Genomic DNA, 22255 nt, shown 5'->3' with positions numbered 1-22255 from the left:
TAATCTTCAATGCCTATATAAACATGGCATATGCCCGATCCTATATTTGGGTGTGCGGCAGTCCTAATTAAGTCCTAACTAACACAAATGTTAAGAATGGAGGCAGCACTAATTAGTCGCACGCAGATCACACGTGGAACCTACGTGCTTCAATTGGTAGCTGACACTCTGACAACATATGTGAGAAAGCTAGGGGACGGAAGATACGTACAATTACTGCGTACGTACGATACGAGGCATGGATCGGAGCAGCATGCATGCGCACCACGGATGTACCCCGCTTGCAGTGGCACTGGCACCACGATGACCAGTTGACCACACGAGAGAAATAAGCAGGTACGTACAGAGCCTGGTCTCTGCATGCATGCGGCTCTAGTAGCTTAGGATTCAGAGGAAGATGTGGATCCGTCACTGCTCACTGCGTACCGTACCGCCGGTCGATGATGGAGTAAGGCATAACTAACTGGCTGCACAAAAAGATTCCAACTTAACATGGGCTATACTAGTACGTATGCTGTGACATATACTATCAACTGCCGATTATCTATCAACTGTTGCTGCAATTTCAGCTAACCTGAGGTCAAATGCCGGACCATCCGAGCGATCTCGGTCTTGGTCCCATCCACTCTAGCTTAGCTAACCTGAGGTCAAATGCCTACTTCTGTGCCTAGGTGTCAATTATCTATCAACTGTTGCTGCAATTTCAGCTGAGGCCATCGAGAGGGTTCAAACTTGCCATCCGCAACTGTCGTAGGGACACGCCTTCCAGTGAAAACGAATAATTACTCTAGTTATATGGTTATATGCACACAACATGAACTGATCTAATCCTCCTATAGGGGTTAGAAATGCTCAAAAACATGAATAAAGATCTAGCCTATAGGGGAGGGCCAGCTTTCATAACCTTTTTGGGCCAAGAATCCAATTATATTTCTTCTTAATTTAATATTATGGGGATTAATTTTCTTCTTAATTTAATACTGTGGGGCCGATCTTTCTCCTTCCAGCCAATAATTCACTCAACCATTGGCAATCAGCCAACAAACCATACGGCCAAAATCAAAATTCCAGAACAATAACAACAGCCGAAACTAAATGCTAGTAGCAGACTAGCAGCAACAGACCAGCCCATATAGCGCCAACGCAAGAACCAGGATTCCATGCATTCATCCTGACACGCCCATCACCATCCAGACTCTGCCGCCATCAGCAACAGAGCCCAAACGCAGTAATGGCACCGGCGACATAAGGCCCTCGTGCCTGACGGTGAGCCGTTCCACTAGCTGCTGCTGTCGGCAGCAGACACCAAGCAGCAGGCTGCAGGCACCAGTCAAGCAATAAAACGGCAACAGCAATCGGATTCAATAGCATACTGCGAATCCAATTGACCTCGTTACAGCATTTACAAGGACCAGTAACCGTAAACGACATAGGTCATAGGACCCCCCAGATTCAGGTCCAGTCAATTACTTAATTTAAACGGTGTCCATGATAAGGTAGGTTTTAGACTTCCAGCAGTTGAGCGAGGAAACCAGAATATACACAATTGCTTGGCAGGTCTTATTTACACGAGGCAGGGCATCAGTAGGGAAGCAAGGGCAAGGCAGACCCGATTGTGGTGAGCCATCTAGAGGAGCCCGAAGGTGTTCTCACCACTGTAGGTCATGTAGAGGAATCCATCCTCATCCTTGTTCTCTTCATAGATTGAAGACATCAGAGCAGCTGCACAGGTTCAGGGAAGCAAGTAAAATCAAGTGAGAATGCAAGTAAGATCAAGTGAGGATGGGGGATCATGTCCCCAAATGCTCAACGAATGCCATCAATTCTTATAGGAAGCAAAATCAGAGTCAGAAGTATGTTGTCTCTGTATTTATTTTCCAGACCTGTTGGTGGAAGGGTGTTCTTCACAAAGATGAAGATAGCTTTCTCAGCACTGAGCTTGATTCTCTTCCTAACAACATACACGAATTGTCCAACCGTAAGATCAGCAGGGACGAGGTACCTGCAAAGTTATGACAATCAGAACAGCTTATTGCTTACTATGGTTGACACAACACATAACACTTTGATGTGTGCAATGGTGCTTTAATGAAGTATTTTTGATACAGAATGGTAAGACCTTTTTAAAATCCAAAAAAGTGAAACTAAAACCACCAGCATTTTCTGGACCACAAAAACATGGAAACCATAGTAAATATTCAACTCAACAAGTCTGTTAATTAGGAATAGTGTCAATTTGTTGCAATTATCAAACAATTTCTATTGTGCAATAAATCATGATGTAGTAATTGACTGAAATAATATATGTGCATAAACAGCCACAATGCAATACTGTTGCGCAGTTATATAAGGGCAGCCCAATATAATGCAAAATGGATGGCACCAACTACCATGTCCATCAGTTATCAGGAAAACGTAGAAATCTCACTGGCATTAACTCATAAACATTTGAAGATGAACATATCTGTATAGCAGTTATGAACTTATGATTAACTTAGAAAAGTTGAGAACTGACTTTTTCTTGTCGATGTCAGGAATGTCACTCCTCTCAGCCTTCTCAACAATCACCTGCATTATACAACTAGTCATAAATTGGATAAAAGCAAATGAAGAAAGAAACAGTGCATACAGAAGAAGGGTACAAGCTTACTGGAATTCTGTCAGGGTACTTCTCTCTGATCCGATTAGCCTCAGACTGCCTCTTCTCTGTAAGAAAAGGCATCACACAGATTAAGGGTTCAGTTATGTAACCTGAATAAAGAAGCTAAATTGTATTGCAGGGAAATGATGGAACAAGGCCGTAGCAACTGGGAACTTCACAGCTGGGACATAGAAATGTCTTTGTGCAAGGGGAACTCCAACTAATAGAGTCATCGAATATTGTCAAGCACAAATTTATTTAACCTTATCTGCTCCTTATGGAAAATAAGAAAAACTGTTATTATCCAGGTCAAGTAGGCTGCACATGTCAATCAATTGAGGTAACCAGCTCAGCCGACTCATGACAATTCAACCATAAAATATAGGAAAAAAACGTAAAAGTTCAGCTAGAAAATAGTAAACAATCTACTTGTCAAGGGCATGACCACATTGTTAACCGTCAGCAACCTTTTAATACCAAATACAGTTTTAAAAGGACAATTGCAGCTTCCCGTTAAAGAGCATTTTACAGCTGCCCAAAGTATTGTGGAAGTACAAAATTATTCTAAGTCAAAAGTATTATGTGATACATAGTAGTAATTAAATCTAAACTATGATCGTCAAGATAAGGAACCACTTCAGAAAACTCTTACCCAATGATCAGTTTGGATTTACAGATTGACTAGCCACTTGTATCATGTACAACTACTGAATATCACTGTCTAACATAAACTTGTGGAAGAACACTCAGTCGAAGCACATAATTGCAGCCACGCATTACTATCCAATCAACAACAGCACCATACTTCCATTATAATCACAACCTGCTCACCATGATCGCACCATAATCACACCTAGCTCAAAAATTTTGGCACGAGATATGTATAATTTAACCTGCAGTTGTTAGTTTTTGAAGACAGGTGAACTTGGCCGTAAATCAAAGTAAATCACATAAGGAAACTCCACCGATCACGATTGATCACAAATTTATTGAACTACAACTAGATAGTTGTTCAGTTCCTTAGAGTATTACCAATCCGCAAAGTTACCCTCTTAAATCTGTACTATGGTTACCCCCCCCCCCCCCCCCCCAAAAAAAAAACAGATATCAACGGTTTTCTGCAGAATCACCAAAACTAAAGGGGGATTGGGGAACATTATACGAACCAAGGGGGTGCTCCAGCTTGAACGAGCTCGTCTTGGCCATCACGTTCCTTCCTGCCTACAGGCACCAACCAATCCCAAAAATAAATCACCGAGAAAACCGCACATCAATCGAGCCGATCGAGCAGCAAAAACTAAGAGCCAATCGAGTGAAACCTTACCAGTTGGATCGAACCGCGTAGGTGATGCGAACGAAGGCGGCGAACTGCTCCTGGCCCTGGAGTTCACCCAGACTAAAACCACAAAACAGGCACCAGATCGATCAGAGAAAGCCCTCGATCGGCGGAAGGCAATCGGAGGAAAACCTGGGCCGATTGATGGAAGAGCATAGAAGAGACGCACGGGACTCACCGGATGTAGCTGGATTGGGTTGGTGGAGGAGGGTTTCTTCGTTTTCCAAGCAAGCGGCGGAGAGACGGGAGCTGTAGCCTGTAGGTAACGAAAGAGAGGGTAGGGAAAAGAGGTCGGGGGGGTTGCTTATGTAAAAGGCCACAAGCGCATGAGACGTAACGCCCAGGAAACTTGTTGATTAGAGAAAACACAAAACAGGCACGGCTGCTTTCGCGCAAGAAAACCCGAGTCATGATGATCCAATAATGCAAGGCAGCGTATAATACTACTTGACCAAAGAAAGAAGATAGGTGTTCGAACCCAAAAATGACCGTGCGGACGGTCCGGTCCGGAGGCCGGACGGTCCGTGGTCCGGACCGTCCGCGGTGGTGGCGCGGACGGTCCGCGCGTGCGCAGAGTCAGTTAGGGTTCCTAGTTTCTCGCGAGATTTGTTACCTAAAACCGCGGGATTAACTCGGAAATCAGTTGGAAGCGGATCCAGACCTCCCCCTTTATATAGATGAAGGGCTACGGCCGATTGAACCCCCAACAATCGAACAAATCAAGTCTATTACTCGTTTTTACCTTATGCATTAGGAGTAGTTCTAGTCTAGTTCTAGTTTAGCCCTAGTTTAGTATTCCAATCCCCAAATTCTCCGCCTCTCCTCGACTCTACGTCGATTAGAGGAGTCTAGGTCGGCCTGCCCGAGCCTAGACAACTCCTAGGATCTCTCCTCCCCGACGGGGTCCCTCCCGGGAGCGAGATCCAGGCGCCGTCGGCGATCTACCGCCGCCCCTGCGCACGCGCGGACCGTCCGGCCCTAGGGCGCGGACCGTCCGGCCGTCAGGCAGGGAACTCGAGCTCCTGCACCAGGTCGCGGACCGTCCGGCCCTGTGCCACGGACCGTCCGCGTCTGACCAGAGAGCGCCGCCGCCTCGCACCAGGCCGCGGACCGTCCGGACCCTACGCGCGGACCGTCCGCCCCTGTGCAGAGGGCACCGCCGCCAGTTCTTCTTGAGTGATTGGCGCTCCGAAAAAGCGTCAACATACTTTTGGCGACTCCGCTGGGGACTAGGTGTCTAGATCTGCTAAAAATCGGCCCATAAATGGCCGGTTCTAAGGATCCCACCAAGATCTCCACTACCAACATCATCAAGCCGGCCATGGAGGCGCTCTCGGTTGATGACCAAAGGCCCTTTGAAGACCTCGTAATGCGCGATGAGAAGGAGGTGATGCGGCAATGGAACGAACAACGCGACAAGGAAGAGGCGGAACTGCTGCATAAACTCTCCGAAAGGCGCAAGGAGGCGGCGGACAAGTACTTGTCACACTTCACGGTGGATCGCCACCAGAAGATCGTCCGTCAAGGGGAGATCGATATGGAGTCTCTCCTACCTCCACTGCAGGGTCCCGCTGTAAGTACTCCAGATCTATCTCTTACGACTTTCATGGATCAACGAGGAGATCAGTTAAAGCGATATGTAGATGAATCTATTAAAATGCATTTACGTGCATACGAGAAATCAGCTGCTCCTAATTTTCCATCGCGAGAGTCTAATACAGTGCCACCCACGTCAAACACATCGGCTATAAACGGGTCACCTTTGACCCAGCCATCATATGGTATGCCGATGCACGCTTTCGTGTCACCATCACAGCCGCAACCACTAGGCACGCGGCAGGTACTGGACGCGACCGGACCGTCCGAGCATCATCTCAGACAGTCCGGTTATACCGCGGACCGTCCGTCGTATTTCGCCGGACCGTCCGACCAGATGCAGGCCCGCACACAAAACACTCAGGTCGCACCATACATGGCCGGACCATCAGGGTACAACCCTGAACACTTCGGCCCCATCACGGACCGTCCGGTGCATCACGCCGGACCGTCCGGATATGTTGCGGACCGTCCGCCATCTTACGTCGGACCGTCCGGATATGGCATGAACCGGCCGACGTATTACGCTGGACCATCCGACTCTACACGAGTCCATGCGCAGATTGCCCAAGTCACGCCATATATGGCCGATCCATCCGGGCACAGCCCTGGACCATTCGGCCCGATCGCAGACCGTCCAGTTCTTTACGACAGACGGTCTGGGTACGAGACTACCCACGTAGCACCATATACGGCTGGACAATCCGGATATACCTTTAGACCATTTGGCCAGGTCGCGGACCATTCGGCCTCTTACGCCGGACCGTCCGGATATGCATACGCAGAGCCGAGAGCTGCGCAATACGCACAGTTCCCACATTCATCGCAGCAACATTATGGTGCCCCACCAGCAACACATTATAATCATGCCATACCACCTCATGGACATAGGGCTGAATACTATTCGGCCACAAGAGAGCCTGAGGGGTATAGGGCAGGAGCTGGTGACATTAATAGGACACCTAACACACACCTCAAACATACCTGGGAGGAAAGCCGACAGAGTAATGTCAGGCAACCTGAAATCTCCACCCACAAACTCAATGGATGGTCGCCAGACATGGCAGAGAGGGTCAGAGACGAGGTAGCCGGGATGTTCAGGGACAAACTCGGTGTTAGTGTGTCAGGTACAGGGCAATCATATCGGAAGCCTTATAGCCACCGATTCGACACCGTGCCATACCCACAGGAAACTAGAATACCAGACTTCTCTAAGTTTTCTGGTGAAAGTGGGAAAAGCACACACGAACATATAAGCCAATTCATAGCACACTTGGGAGAATTGGCTGATGGGGAAGCCTACCGCGTTCGTTTATTCTCGTTGTCCCTTACTGATACTGCATTTGCATGGTACGCAGCTTTGCCACCAAACTCTATTAACTCTTGGGAAGAATTAGAGCAGAAATTTCATGAACACTTCTTCTCAGGAGAACATGAGTTAGAATTGGCTGACTTAGCTTCAGTCCGACAGGGGCCTGAAGAATCGGTTAATGACTATATCCGGAGATTCCGGGACACTAGAAACCGATGCTTTCAGATTCATGTCGCAGAAAAACAACTGACAGGGCTAGCTTTCAATGGGTTGCGACCCTACTTAAAAGAAAAATTAGATGGCACCCAATTCTTTTCACTAGTGCACTTACACCAGCGGGCTATGACCTGTGAAAGCCGAAGTAAGGAAACATCAAAATCGGCTAGCCATCAGATGCATCTAGTGGGATACGATAATTCGGACGATGAATTCACGGATGTATACACCGCCGAACTGGTTTGGCCAGGACAGGCTAAACCTTCAGCGTGTTCTGCTTTACAGTCGATTCGAAAGAATCGACAAGAGGAAGTTAAGTTTACTTTTAATGTTGCCAAATGCGATAAAATATTTGACGAGTTACTGAAAAACGGCAACATTAAATTAACTCATATTATTCCTCCTCCTGATGAATTAAAGAGGCGTGCTTATTGTAAGTGGCATAATTCCTTTTCTCATGCCACCAATGATTGTAATGTTTTTCGTCGACAGATACAATCGGCCATAAATGAGGGTCGATTGGCTTTTCAGGAGATGCAAGTAGACACACAACCCTTTCCTGTTAATACAATAGAACTCACATGCAAAAAGGTCTTGGTTCGGCCCGAAATGGCCGATAAAGGCAAAGGCAAGGGTATCGTCATTGACAATCCCCGCATGTCAGATATATCACAAAAGGAGATTGCTCGAAAGGCTTCGGACGAGAAGGCTAAAAAGTCCGAAGACACTGGGGGGCAGACACAGTTAATGAACCAAACGCATCAGCCTAGCCCGAACATCGTAGATGGTCCGGCACCTACGTGCGGACGATCCGGTGCTCAGACAAACGGTCCGGCTAACTCAGCCGGACAGTCCCCCTATGACCAAAGACGTCAACCTCTAGATAAAGCAAGAAAAAAGACGCAAGGTCAAAGCACATATAATCGGCTGATCAAAGCCGATCCTACTTTTGATCAGTTGCTCTCCAAAAATGCTAGCAAAAAGACTGTTCCACGTGATCGGTCAACAAAGAGACCCTGGCCACCTGCTAAAACAAAACGGTTAAACAAAACGGCCCAAAAGGCGACACAACAAGCATCGCCTATTCATTCTATGAGACCAGGGTACTTTCCACCTATTTACTCATCGTCGGTATATTATCCTGTTCAAACATGGAATGGCACGATGATGAATCCATGGTACATGTATAACCCCTTCGTCTATCCAGACTGGGGGGCACCTCCATTCTATTCCTTTTGATCCATTGATCAAATGGTCATGGCCGAGAAAGATACAATCCGAAACGGCCTTTATATTGGTGCTTTATTGAATAATCTCCATATCGAAAAGCCGGTGACTTACATCAGGTTTAGTTCATATGCTTTTGGTTCGTCAACCTTCACCAAAAGGCAGGGGGGCATATGTTCGAACCCAAAAATGACCGTGCGGATGGTCCGGCCCGGAGGCCGGACGGTCCGCGGTCCGGACCGTCCGCGGTGGTGGCGCGGACGGTCCGCTCGTGCGCAGAGTCAGTTAGGGTTCCTAGTTTCTCGCGGGATTTGTTACCTAAAACCGCGGGATTAACTCGGAAATCAGTTGGAAGCGGATCCAGACCTCCCCCTTTATATAGATGAAGGGCTACGGCCGATTGAACCCCCAACAATCGAACAAATCAAGTCTATTACTCGTTTTTACCTTAGCATTAGGAGTAGTTCTAGTCTAGTTCTAGTTTAGCCCTAGTTTAGTATTCCAATCCCCAAATTCTCCGCCTCTCCTCGACTCTACGTCGATTAGAGGAGTCTAGGTCGGCCTGCCCGAGCCTAGACAACTCCTAGGATCTCTCCTCCCCGACGGGGTCCCTCCCGGGAGCGAGATCCAGGCGCCGTCGGCGATCTACCGCCGCCCCTGCGCACGCGCGGACCGTCCGGCCCTAGGGCGCGGACCGTCCGGCCGTCAGGCAGGGAACTCGAGCTCCTGCACCAGGTCGCGGACCGTCCGGCCCTGTGCCACGGACCGTCCGCGTCTGACCAGAGAGCGCCGCCGCCTCGCACCAGGCCGCGGACCGTCCGGACCCTGCGCGCGGACCGTCCGCCCCTGTGCAGAGGGCACCGCCGCCAGTTCTTCTTGAGTGATTGGCGCTCCGAAAAAGCGTCAACAATAGGCAATAGTAACCTCATTGATAAATTTCCTCATCAGATAGTACAGCGATATATACAATAAGGATGTGTTTGGTAGATTAGCTAGAGGGCCTGTTCTACTAACTAGATAGGCTGCTTCTGGCTTGCATCCACTTAGGCAGGCCTTGTTTGGTTGCCTACGCAAACTTTCCTGCATAGAACGAGTCCCTGCTTTCCTTGCATAACAGAAGGTGGTCAGCTATTATTTCTATTTGGTTGCCTGCACAAGTAGTTGGTCGCGTCACCCCTTATATACCTATGGTGAGTTTACCAACCATGGTTGTTTCCTCAAATAGTGAAAACTCAGTCAATTCAATAGTCCTCACATAATTGTTCATAACAAAGACATTATTGTTCTGCAACAAAAAGTACTCATTACTAGTTAATAGTCCTCACATAAGTGTTCATACCCCATCACTTAATTCAATAGGGACATGAACAATGAGGACTTTGTTACATCAGTAAATAAAGGAGCACAAGAATTACAATACTCTAAACAATGATAACTACATCCTTCCAACTACACAAACCATACTTGTCTTGATTACTAATGGGTGCAGCAACATGCTTATAGAACTGTTTTTCCAACTTCTTCACCTTGACTATGCATATATGAATTGAATGCATTGTTTGCTTCATGCATACTACCATATTTTAGGTAAGAGGCATGACTGTACTCACAAACTTGGTCATTACAAGTGGCCCAATCAAATTAAACCCCCTGATTTTCTTCCTCAAAATACCACATAGCATGCCAACCCTGAATATATAAGATGGCAATTGTAACACATGAAAGTACGAATTGATTTTTTTGGCCTCGGATTAGAAGAATCATCGACAGTCAGAAAAACGAACCAAAAGAAGTAGCATCGATTTGATCAGTTTAATCAAGTAGCTCCCAAGTTGTTATCAATTTCATCTAATTTCATCATCAGCCATAAAATACTCAAAATAACAGTTCAATATCTTCATAGTAACCGATTGCAAGTAACAGATGCAGAGGGACATATTCAGAGTTACAGATTCACGACGCTTAAACCTAGCGAACAACCAAGAAGTGATAACTAACACAAGATGACAAGAGCAACTCCCCCCATAATCAGACGACGACGACGAGGAGCAGACTGGTACATGATAGTGTATTTTAGGATTGATAAGCCATGGGCCAACGGGTAAATAGTGTAGGATACATTTAGCACGACTGCAACAACGATTGTGCCTCCAAGTGCTTTTAGGTGGACCAACTAATGTTCACATTCAAGTATACCTAGATCCATCATTGACCAGCTCATACATTGCTCAGAAATATAGAAATATGGAAAGATCTACCATCGAACATGAGTAAAAACATAACAGCCCATCTGCCCATGTGAACAAATCATCAAGAATATACACCATCATATACCAGATCCATGTGAACAAAGCAAGTTTAAACATCATCTAGGCTACATACCACAAAATCCAAGGATATGGCTACGGATCCAAACAACCACTCAACCAGCAAGATCAATGACAATCACAGTGTAAAAAGAACATAAATCATGCATGTGACAGTATCGAGAAATAAGGGAACATAAATCTAAATTTACGGCAACAACAATCATTGCTACAACATGGAGCCAACAACCACCGAGAGGAGAAAGGGTACCCGAGGGCCACGACATCTGTTACTCTGAGTCTGGTACAACCGACATACCATCAACCACCGGGGATAGAACGGGGGGGGGGGGGGGGGGGGGGGGGGGGGGGAGGAGGAGCGGTGAAGGAAGATCATGGTTGCCTCCACTACTTTGACATAAAAAGACTATGTAATAATTAATTAATGGTACATGCTTTGCATAAGCCTATAGCCTATATACGCCCTCAGGCATGGTAGACGGCCGGGATACGTCGTACTGTTGTTTTGCAAGCTACATGAGGTGTATACACAAAACACATGCATGAAACGTACGACGAGTAGCATTCTCTAACTATACACGGTGTGTGTTGCATCCTTAGACGGCGGGCATGCTCAAGGCCAGTCGGTACTCTTTTCTTCCCAGTGCACAAATGAATTTGCACAAGGCCTGAGGCTGAGATGCTTCTAACCTGGGCAAAACGAGCCTGATTTCCCTAGTGGTAAAAGCTATCAGCTTTTGCGAGCAGAATGGTACAACTCCATGTAGTCTAGGGCAGGTCTGTTCCATGACCAATCTTGCTCCATTACCCTCTTGCAAAGGGAATTGAACCAGTCGCGTGCATCATAAAATGTGGTTATGGCTCTGAAATAAAATGACGACAGGTGGAATAAGCGATACAGCATTTTAGTTTACGCAACTTCAGATGGATTTATACTTGCCTGTCGAGAGCATAATCCACACCACTGCTATCAGCTCCTTCGAAACTGAATCCATTTGGCTCGAGACCTTGTGCTTGAGCCCGATCCTTATCATTGTCGACATCAAAAACGGTGTCGTACAGGCCTGCAGCATTCATGGAAGAACTTTTAGTTGCCAAATTGAAATGCAATACTAAGGAAGGTATAGAAAGGATAAATCAAGACAAGCCTTCTCCCCGCGATGCGGAGAGGCTGCTTGGAACCCACGACCTGATGACTCAGTGAGAGTTCTCACCACTGCACCAGATCTGTCCTCCTGGAAATGCAATGCTAAGGGAATATCATTATTAAGTTCATATACAAACCTCCAGTTTTCCGAACAACTGGGATGGATCCATAGCGCATAGCAATAAGCTGTGTTAGACCACAAGGTTCGAAGATGGAAGGAACGAGAATGAAGTCTGCGCCAGCATATATCTACAACATGATCATAACTTCAGCACCCATCAATTTTTTAATTCTAATACACGGGGTTATTGGCAGATCTGAAACTAACCAAATGTGACAGTGGCTCGTCATAGGTTAGACATAGCTTCACTCGGCCATGGTATTCACCATGCAGCTTACTGGCCAAATTTGTAAAGTCACTTTGTATGCGAGGATCTGGTGCAGAACCCAGTAAAACCACCTACCATAGAAACACATGCATCAGTTCTGAGAAATCTGAACATAGTGTAAATGAAACATAACAAACTTGCAATTCCTGAGCAAGAAAAAGATAAGACCTGTCCATTGCGTTCAAGAGCTCGATGCATTGCATGTTTGATAAGGTGGATTCCCTTCTGAACTGTTAGACGAGTGATGATTCCAACAACAGGGGTATCAGTTTGCTGTAATCCAAGCATCTGCTGCAATGCCTTTTTTGCAGCACTCTTGCCCTCAACAACATTCTCTGATGTATAATGGACCTGAAATAGAACGCAGCAAAAAAGAATTGAGCCAGAACTGTTCATAATGGTACTGAAACAGAAGTTGCATCATTGATCTACATTCGATGTAAATGAAGTATGCAAGTGGTAGTGGTACAACAAACATCTAATTAAATTAATTGCAATAGAATTCTCTAGCCTCGCATAACCCAAGATATTTTTGAAAAATTAGCAAATGTGTAAGCTGTTCCATATGATACAATAAAAGGTAAGTTTATCTAGAGCTGCACCCTTGACGCAAGCTTACAAGTCCAACGAGGTAGTAAAAGGTCAAATGTATATAAATATGTTGGAATATAAGTGAATTGTCCACCATTTCTAATCAGCTTAACCGTTTTGGTTGAATTGGTTGGTACATGCAACTTAATATGGTATCAAAACTAGAGGTCTCGAATTCGAATTCAAGTTAGCGCAATTAAATAAAATAACTGTTGCTTACTCATATTCCATATCTAAGACCTAAGAGAGCCTCGACATGAGGAGGAATGTAGGAATACAAGTGAATTTATCCACATTTTTCTATCAACTTAAGCTTTTAACTTAATACAATTAATAAAATTGTATATGAAAACAGCCCGTGATCATTAGTGTACCGGAATAAATTTGTCAGTATATGGATCCCAAATATCAGGATCAATTCCATTTCGAATTCCATGGAATTTATAGTAGTGAGGTGCAATAGCTCCATGTCCGGCCACTTCCTTCGAGTATGTATCGGATACCTGGAAGAGATGGCCAAAACAGTTTAAAATTTTAGATCAGACAAACAGGAGCACAACTGAGAAATTTGAAGAATTTGTACAACACAACTGTACAAACACAACAATAAAGAAAACAATGTACGCACAGTTGTAGCTTTGTCACAATGTGCCATTGCCTTGCCAATGTGATGCGCTCCAAACTCAAGATTGTGGATGGTAAATACAATCCGACCATTTCCGATCCCATTAAGAGCATAATGTTCCTTGTACAGCCAAGCAACGGGAGCACTTGACCAATCATGACAATGTATGATATCCTGCAAGAATAAGAATATAGCACCCCCATGAGAAGTTTTTTTGGGGGAAAAGGAGCAGTCAACAAGATTACAATATGCAACACATGTTGTAATGTTCCACATCTTAGAGAAAGACAGCTGCTGTTAGAAATAATTTGGCAACTAGAAACTGAAAGAAAAAAATGCTCTGTTATTACAATAATAACAAATCACATGATAAATTAACTGTTATTATGCCCCAGCAGCAGGAAAAAAGAGCAAATGTGATGGAAATGGTAAGCAACAATAATTAAAGTGAAATTTTGCTGAACAATCATGTACTTACAGGAGAAGATCCTTTTTGGAGCAAAAACTCCAGAGCAGAATGACAGAAGAAGCCAAATCTACTCTCATCATTCTTCCCGTAGACACATCCAACCCAAAACATCCTGCAGAAAGAAATATCAAATAAAGCCTAGAGTTAAATCCACTCTAAAATTTGTTGGAGCAACAAACAAAAAAAAAGAACCTACTTAGAACAGAAAATTTGGATCTTACATAAAATAGTAGTACAATGTAGCATTTTTTTTGGCAAAATATAATACGACAATATTCAGAATTTACTGATGCTACCATCAACACCTTGTACTTGAGCATGAGCTGGTCTAACAATGTGACAGCTAATCTAAATACATACTGAAACGCAAGACAAGGAACCAGTAATGATAACTAAAAAGTGAAAAGTAATTAAAACAAAGTATAAGACCATTTATAAAGACAATGCAGCCAATGACAACTGAGAAATCAAGTATCCCTGTAAAATAGAGAATGAAGTAATGCATACCCATTTTGTGGTTCCAAGAAATAAACAGGGAGATCTTCAACCTTTCCAAACCATACTTTTATCTCTGTGCCACCCCAAGTAAAACTTTGTTGGTAGCGTAAATCCTTCACCTGCAACCGAAGGACGCCAACATAATGAAGAAAATTGGTATCCACCAACTACCATTGGTCATCCATCCATACACATGAAACTCTCCACAAATAACATAAAAAGGTACTGCAGATTAAATATGAAAGAGCACACATTAAGAATATTCTCCCTCCATAAATTCATGTGCTTTTAAAACTAAATGAACTCAACTTCATTGAAGTGAAAAAGACGCTGAAATTGGAAATTGGAAATGAAAGAAAGGTGAGGAGACAGATAAAAAAGGGAAAGAAAAGAAGACGCAGGACATTTTACACCAGTAGACAAACTTACACTGTTAAGGTTTAAACAATCATATTTCGGCAGAATAACCTCAACTTTATGGCCTAAATCTTGAACAGCTCGTGAAAGGCTTGTAACAACATCACCAAGGCCTCCGACCTGTCTCCATATTGGTAATTGTCAAGTACCATCATCATTTGTGTCACAAAATATGAAATGTAAATCTACCTTCGCGATAGGAGCCATTTCCACTGCAATGTGTACAATATGCATTGGAGGTTCCCTTGCAACAGAATCAGACACAGGAATATGATAGTCCATCCCATTCCTATTGTCATATATTCCACCTTCTGACTCAGAGAAGACAAAGTCCATCATATATGCATCCAAGGGAACCCTGACTGGGAAAAAAACAAACAGATAAATTAGAGAGAACTCAGAGAGAAATCAGTAAAGATTGATCAATATTGGCAACAACAATTCAACAATGTGTGAACATGAATTCGATAGGTTTGAGGAAAATAAAAGTCTGTTTTAGTTTTAGCTATATAACATATTCACATGCTTATCATATCTTGTCATGGGCATCATAGGGAGCGGTCACTCATGTGGGGCCGCACCTATGCGCGCCAAAAGCGAGAGGCCGCAGGGGGCGCTGGCAGCAGCGCGCGCAAGGAAGGCACGAGCGCTGGAAGCAGCGCGTGCAAAGAAGGCATGGCAAAGAAAAGTGACTGATTTGGTGGCTAAATTGATAGACCTAAATTGTAGGGGAGATAATTCCAATTAGTCACTTGCCTAATTAGTGGTTGCCTAGTTGGTCAACCGGTGGCCTATATATAGGCCTGTACGCAGGAGACAAAGGAAGAAGGAATATATTATCAAACCAAACTCCTTCTCTTGCAATGACTCTCAAGCGCCTAGGGTTGCTACCCTAGAACCAAGCCTACGGCAGAGGGGTATAACCTCGCCGGAGAAGACAACTATCCCCATGGACACCTGGTATCAGCTCCAGGCAAGGTTATATTAAGCGCTAGGCGTTAGGCGGGCGTTAGGCCACTGCTTAGCGCCTATAAAGCTTAAGCATAGATTAATCGTGCTTAAGCGTTTGTAGGAATATTACAATATAATATATATATTTGCACAGAAAAACAGTTGTACCTAGGAATTAGGGGTACTTACCTGGATTAATGGACATGTTTTTGCAGCCTTGCTGCACGTTCCCAGCTTCTTACCTTCAGCCCTTCACCAAACATAACAGAAGAGGTGGAGGAGCAGCAGAAAAATAGCAAAGGAGGGAGAGGGAAGAACGCCTGGAATACTGGATTATTGGGGGAAGAGGAGAAGGGTTGTGCTGACCTGGACGATTGGGGAAGAGCCTAAGAGGACAATCCGGCAGGCGGCAACAGCAGACTTGGATAAAGTGGAAATGCAGCAGCTCCCGCTTTTTTCCCTCCTCTGTCCTCTCCACAACAGCTCCCACCACTTTTCCCTACTCTCAAATGCAGCAGCAGCTCCCGAGCAGATAAAGTGGAAATCCCGCCACTTTATTTCCCGCCACCCTTCTTTTTCCCGCCACACTTCTTTTCCCTGCGCAGAAACTACATGCGCTTTCTGCATGCACTTTTACTGCATGCGCTTTTCTCTGCGCCCAGGACCGCTTTAGCGCGCGTAGCTCAAATTAGGCGTCGCCTAAGCGCGCCCGACGCTGAAAGCAACGCCTTTGGCCTAAGCGCAGCGCTAAGGCACCGCTTAGCATCTAATCGTGACTAAGCGGACGCTTAAGCGCGCTTTTTTGAACATTGGCTCCAGGTTATCCTCACCACCACCAGCCGGCCATCCCTCACCACCACCGGCCGCCGCGCCATCAGCCGCCGCAACGCCCTCCCACCCGCCATCTCTAACTCCAGATGCATTCACTCGGCTCGAAGAGAGTTTTGGCCGTTTCGCAGAGCAGTGGGATCAGTTCGTTGTGATGTTCCACCGCTACAAGGAGAAGACAGAGAAGGAACTCCAAGCAGCGGTGCGGCTTCAGACGGCAGCGCGAGGGTTCCTGGCACGCCGCCAGGTACAGTCCCTTCGTGGGGAGAAGCACCTTGCTGTGGCTTCCAGGGCCACCCCATGGCCGTCATCACATGAGCAGGCCGTGGTGCGCCTGCAAGCCGCAGTGTGCGGCTTCCTTGTTAGGCGGGCAGTGCGGAAGCTGCACTTGCTGATCAGCTCATCGCTGCACCAACTCGCAACCTGCGTGCTCAACCACCAGGTCTCGTCTATACTTTTTGAACCCCCTGCAGAAGTCGAGATCTGGGTATGCAGCCCCCCTGCACGGCCAAAGAGGATCGTCTCCTTCATTCGGGCACTTGCTTTGGTGCTGGACAGACCCAACATAAGAACGGGCTGGTTCCTCCACCTTTCATCCAACGTGAAGGCCGCAGTTCAGCTCTTTCCTTGGGATCCAGGAGGGCAGGAGGACATAGCTGCAGTTCAAATTTATATTTTAATTTCACAATTATTTTGTATTTTCGTCTTAAATAATAAAGGTAAGCCGAGATGTAAAAGACTTAACCTTAAGTCGTGTCAGGTAAGTCTATGGCAGCTCGAGGACGAGCTGGTCCTCAAGGGAGGGGGAGATGTCATGGACATCATAGGGAGCGGTCACTCATGTGGAGCCGCACCTATGCGCGCCAAAAGCGAGAGGCCGCAGGGGGCGCTGGCAGCAACGCGCGCAAGGAAGGCACGGGCGCTAGAAGCAGCGCGCGCAAAGAAGGCATGGCAAAGGAAAACGCGCGCAAGGAAGGCATGGCAAAGGAAAGTGACTGATTTGGTGGCTAAATTGATAGACCTAAATTGTAGGGGAGATAATTCCAATTAGTCACTTGCCTAATTAGTGGTTGCCTAGTTGGTCAACCGGTGGCCTATATATAGGCCTGTACGCAGGAGACAAAGGAAGAAGGAATATATTATCAAATCAATCTCCTTCTCTTGCAATGACTCTCAAGCGCCTAGGGCTGCTACCCTAGAACCAAGCCTACGACAGAGGGGTATAACCTCGCCGAAGAAGACAACTATCCCCATGGACCGAAGGTCCATGACATATCTCTTCTGATAACCAGGGAACAAGTGAGTACTAGAGAACATATTTACTTGTTTCCATTTCTTCATAGTTCAGGACTGCAAGGGTTTCCATGCATGTGTATACATAGATCGCTTGTATATTTGGCCTTTACTGTTATTAAAAATATATATATTTGGCCCCAAGGGCTACAGTTAACAGTTAGGAGTTTGGATGCTGAAGAGTTTTTAAACCCTAGATTTATAGAAACATATCCAATACCAAAATATACCAACTAGTTCACCATACAAGATAGATTACACAAGTAGCTTAGGGTAAAGTTACTTTTGAAGGCCACCTAGTACTTGATATAAAAAATTGTCCATTGAAAAGTTGCAATGCACTGTATGTTTTGCACACCTGTTGTTCGTAAGTGTGAACCATTCTCAGCCTTTACCATCTTCTGTGGTGGTAAGGGACCACTTGGATGAGTCCAACGGTTAAAGGAACCTCTGAACCAAACCTCCGTCTTTCCATTCAGCACTGTGTTAGAAGGGTTATAAAGAATGTCCACAGTGGTTCCTGCATGTACTTCGAGCGGCTCAGTATACACAATATGTTTTTGTGAAAGCAGAAACGCTCTCATAGTCTTTTCCTTCATCTCAGCCTTCATTTTTGCAGATCTCTCAGCCTATTTGGAGAAAGAAAGCAACAATAAATTCATCTTTTTGACAATTATGTAGCTGAAAGAGTATCAAAAGAATTGCATTTTGTTTGGTAACTATCTAGGTTACTAGATACAAGCATTGCTCCTACTATATACAGAGCCTATTCTAAGCTAACCTTTATTCTTTCAGCGCCCTCCCTTTCTCTTCTCTCTTGTTGAAGCCTTGTAAAGATCCTATGTTCTTCTTCCACCCAAAAGATATCATCCGATATGTTATTCGGAACGATAGCATGGAAATCCTGTCTTCCATTGTTATCATAATTCCTTGCATTCCCAGGTGGCCCATCAGCAAAAACCCAATCAAACAGCAATGCCCTTTCAGGTAATGTAACTATATGCATAACAGACAAAAGTAAGATTTATGCATAACAGACAAAAGAGAAGCTAAACACCAAAGATCAAGCACATAACAGATCTTCAGATTCATTCATGAGATAAGCATGTACTTGAAAATACAACCTTCAGTAGGTAACTTATAGCCATAAGGGTTGCAGGCAACCATACCTATTTATCCATTGAACAATTTTAACTTGTTGCAGTACAACCTACGCCATGATATAGTGTTTTTTCTCGAACAGAACAATGCAGGAGAACTGCATGTCATTTCATTAAGAACAAATAGAAGTTCCGAGATACAAGAGTCTACTCCTACAAGGGAGAGAAGCTCCCAAAGCCACACTCACACCTCAGTACACTAAAACTAAAACACTACTCCCTGTTTAGTTAAAGAAGCATCTGCTTTAGAGCAGATGCTCCCGCCATGCGCCAAAGGACACCCTCATTAGTTACAGCTTGAAGCACCAACTGGACATCAGGAAGAGCTCCTTCATCGATATAATGGTTTGGTTTCCATTACATTTTACAACCTTTTGGTCAAACTTTCTAAAATATGACCATCCACATTTTAGAGCTACATAGGTTGGCCACATGAAAGCTGTATCATTAGGTTCTATTTTTGTTAGAACAGGTTTCTAATAGATTTTAAGGGCTTTCTAGTACATACATTATCAATATCTACTAATATAACATGTAGTAATATGTCAAAGTAATGTCTCAGGTTGGAGATCATGAAAGGAAAAAAAAGAGTAGCATCATCTGAAATTGAACAGAATGGCCCAATGGGTAATATAAATCCTAAGGGATGAAAAAAGTAACTACACATACCTTCTGCATACCACCAATCACCTTCCTTTTCATGAGATTTGACAAGTCTTTCAGCTATTGAGAGTCCATCAATCCAGTTGTTGTAACCTCCATGCATCCAAATCTCAGTGTCATGCATTAGTGGTCTTGAGCTTCTGTGATAGTACAATCTAACCCTGTCCCCTCCTCTGTAGGTGTTCGGTTCTATGTACCATAAGTTATCAGCATATCTACTGGCTGAACTCAACAACTGGCGCAATTTCTCTTTCTTCATCTCAACCTCGGATCTTGCCTGTGCTCTGTCAGCCTCCATCGCGGCCCTTTCTTCCCCTCGCTTCCGCTCCTCCTCAGCTTGTATTTTCCTTTCAGCTTCTTCTGCAGCTAGCCTCTCGAGTTCCTTTCGTTTTTCTTCAACCAAGAAATCCTCAAATGAGTGTTCATCTATGCCACTTTCTATTTCCAGGAAAAAATCATTGTGATTGTTGTTTTCATAGACAGTGTCACCATTAAAGAATACAAAGTCTAATCTGTATGCCTGCTTGGGAATGTAGAGCTTGCAGCACCACCAATCCCCTCTTAATTCACTTTTATGCATTGTTTCAGTGAAAGCGTTCCATCTCCAACCATTGAATGCTCCTTTTACAAAAACATTGGACTCGCTAGCTAAGGCCGACATGCTGCGGTTTAAGTAAAGATCAATCATCGAATCAGCCATCACTACTTCAGGGAAAGAAAAACAGTTGTTCCCAATCAAATAATTCTCATCAGCAAGCTCTTGAAGCCTCCTCAGTAGCACTTCTGGATCAACATCATCCTCAACCGGTGCTTCTATATCTGCATCTGTACTTATCCCCACCACATCTTCTAACGAGACAAGTTGTTCTTCCTCATTCTTGCTGGCTGCCATTCCTGCTACTGATTCAGTAAAATCCTTATATCCCACAACAGCCTCAGCAAATGGCCTGCCTCTTATGGGCGCATCAACAATTGAACTGTCATGTTCCTTGGAACCAGTTACTGGTTCCTCTTGCCCGCCAACTGGTTCGTTTTGTCCAGCAACACTTGCAAGTGATGAAGATTTAGGTTTCGAACTTGCTAGTGCACTTATTTTACCACGGTACTCATCAAGTTTCCTGTCGATTGAGTCATCATCCACAGATACAGAAAACAACGCTGAAGATTGATTTTGGTCAGCCTCTTCTTCGGTCCCAGCTTCGCCCCTTTCTGCGCTGCTTGAAATGTCTCCTGTCGAGTAAACCTGAGACGACTCTTCTGCAGTACTTGCCTGCTCCGCTGCCTCACCATAGAGTGACCCATTGGTTCTGCTAAAATCACCTTCATCGTCGCTGCTCTGTTCTATCTTCTTCGTGCTGGATTCAGCAGTAGGTCTTGAAGCATACCCTCCGGAAGGGACACCCTTGCTCTTAGAAGTCGACGTCCTTCTCGGACTACTCTTATGATAATCTGAGTAACACAGTGACAGAAGAAGAAAAAAAAGAAACATGAGCTAAGCAGTAGAAGCAGTGAGATTGCTGTAACCAAAAACGTTCCTCAAACCTGAACTTGACACCATGCATCGAACGAGCCCGCCTCTCGTAAATCGGCTGCGCCTTATGACAGACTGTGACAGCAAACAAAGGTACAACAAAAGTGTCAGCGTCACGAGCTCCACGACTGATCTTTCGGTATCACAACAAATTCTGTTACTCTGCGACCAATCTTTGTTTCCACGTAGCCTGTTAAACCCAGCCCAGCCACTTCGCTCCCCATTCCCAAATACAGACCAACGGCTTTTCCCGGACGCCCACACCCACCAATCAGCGCATCCAGCAACGAACAAACAGCACGGACCAGAAAGCGGAAGGGGGAAGGAAACAACGAGAAAAGGCCGTAACTCACCAGCGTGAGGCCAGTGGCGGCAGCGTCCGGGCGCACGGCGAGTGCGGGGCGGGTCCGGGAGCAGAGCGGGCTCTGAGCCCGGAGATTCGTCTCCATTGCCGGCGGCAAAACCTCCCCCTCGCTCACTCCCCCCTGATCCCCTCCTTGGACCTTGGGTCAAGAAAAGAAAAGACCCTCTCCTTCCTCTATCCTCTCTCTCACTTACTTAGTATTTTACTCCATCCTCCACGTATTTGCATCGAAATGCGCAGCCGGGCTTGTCTAGAGTCTAGACGAATCGCTCGCCACTCGCCATTCGCCAGAGAGGCTCTCCTCGGCCGCATATCGAAAGGGAAAAGTAGACTCGTGCTTTTCCCGTGCCCGCGCACATGTGTGAGTGACTGTGTGTGACTGCAGCCTCCATGGCTCCATTTTTATTTTTTGGTGGGAAAGGATTTTTCGCTGGGAAATGTGTGGACGGCGTTGGGGTGCTGCCGCCACGGGGGACGCGCAGGCCCCACGTGCAGAGAGATGGATCCAATGCGGCTACAGACTCGGGGACCCTGCTCGCTGCCGCGCGACCGCGATACAAAGGAGTGTGGGGCCATCGTTGCGCGACGGACGGGTGCTCTTGGTCGGGAAAGATATGGGAAGTTGGGAACGGGGCCACCGCCCACCGGATCGACGGAGCAAGGTGCAAGGAGCC

General features: G+C 45.5%; 2 protein-coding genes across 2 annotated transcripts; both read right to left on the bottom strand.

The window, feature by feature from the left end:
- Window positions 1-1333: 1333 nt before the first annotated feature.
- On the bottom strand, window positions 1334-4234 carry LOC100240696 (uncharacterized). The gene is made up of 7 exons (NM_001365468.1): window positions 4156-4234; window positions 3966-4037; window positions 3808-3862; window positions 2651-2706; window positions 2516-2568; window positions 1884-2002; window positions 1334-1722 (listed from the first exon to the last, which is right to left on the bottom strand). The coding sequence occupies exons 3-7, from the start codon at window positions 3845-3847 to the stop codon at window positions 1628-1630; spliced, it is 363 nt and encodes a 120-aa protein (NP_001352397.1). The 5' UTR covers window positions 3848-3862; window positions 3966-4037; window positions 4156-4234; the 3' UTR covers window positions 1334-1627.
- A 6820-nt stretch (window positions 4235-11054) lies between these two features.
- On the bottom strand, window positions 11055-21706 carry LOC100101528 (starch synthase IIIb-2 precursor). Its single transcript, NM_001112546.1, is given in 16 exon segments — window positions 11055-11518; window positions 11596-11719; window positions 11940-12051; window positions 12131-12262; window positions 12360-12542; window positions 13157-13285; window positions 13411-13581; window positions 13886-13988; window positions 14384-14493; window positions 14804-14911; window positions 14981-15153; window positions 18222-18492; window positions 18645-18859; window positions 19693-21135; window positions 21229-21292; window positions 21571-21706. Coding segments are annotated over 16 exon segments (3567 nt in total). The 5' UTR covers window positions 21667-21706; the 3' UTR covers window positions 11055-11385.
- Window positions 21707-22255: the final 549 nt, after the last annotated feature.

This window comes from Zea mays, chromosome 2 (genome assembly GCF_902167145.1).
Source record: "Zea mays cultivar B73 chromosome 2, Zm-B73-REFERENCE-NAM-5.0, whole genome shotgun sequence".
Taxonomy (NCBI): domain Eukaryota; kingdom Viridiplantae; phylum Streptophyta; class Magnoliopsida; order Poales; family Poaceae; genus Zea; species Zea mays.
Note: the sequence above shows the minus strand (reverse complement) of the source record. Positions and strands in the feature narration are given on the sequence as shown.

Coding starts and splice junctions, on each gene's coding strand:
- LOC100240696 (NM_001365468.1), bottom strand. CDS start 3,847: ATGGCCAAGACGAGCTCGTTCAAGCTGGAGCACCCCCTTG. Junction 2,003..2,515: donor CCTGACATCGACAAGAAAAA/GTCAGTTCTCAA, acceptor ATAACTTTGCAG/GTACCTCGTCCCTGCTGATC. Junction 1,723..1,883: donor GAACACCCTTCCACCAACAG/GTCTGGAAAATA, acceptor GAACCTGTGCAG/CTGCTCTGATGTCTTCAATC.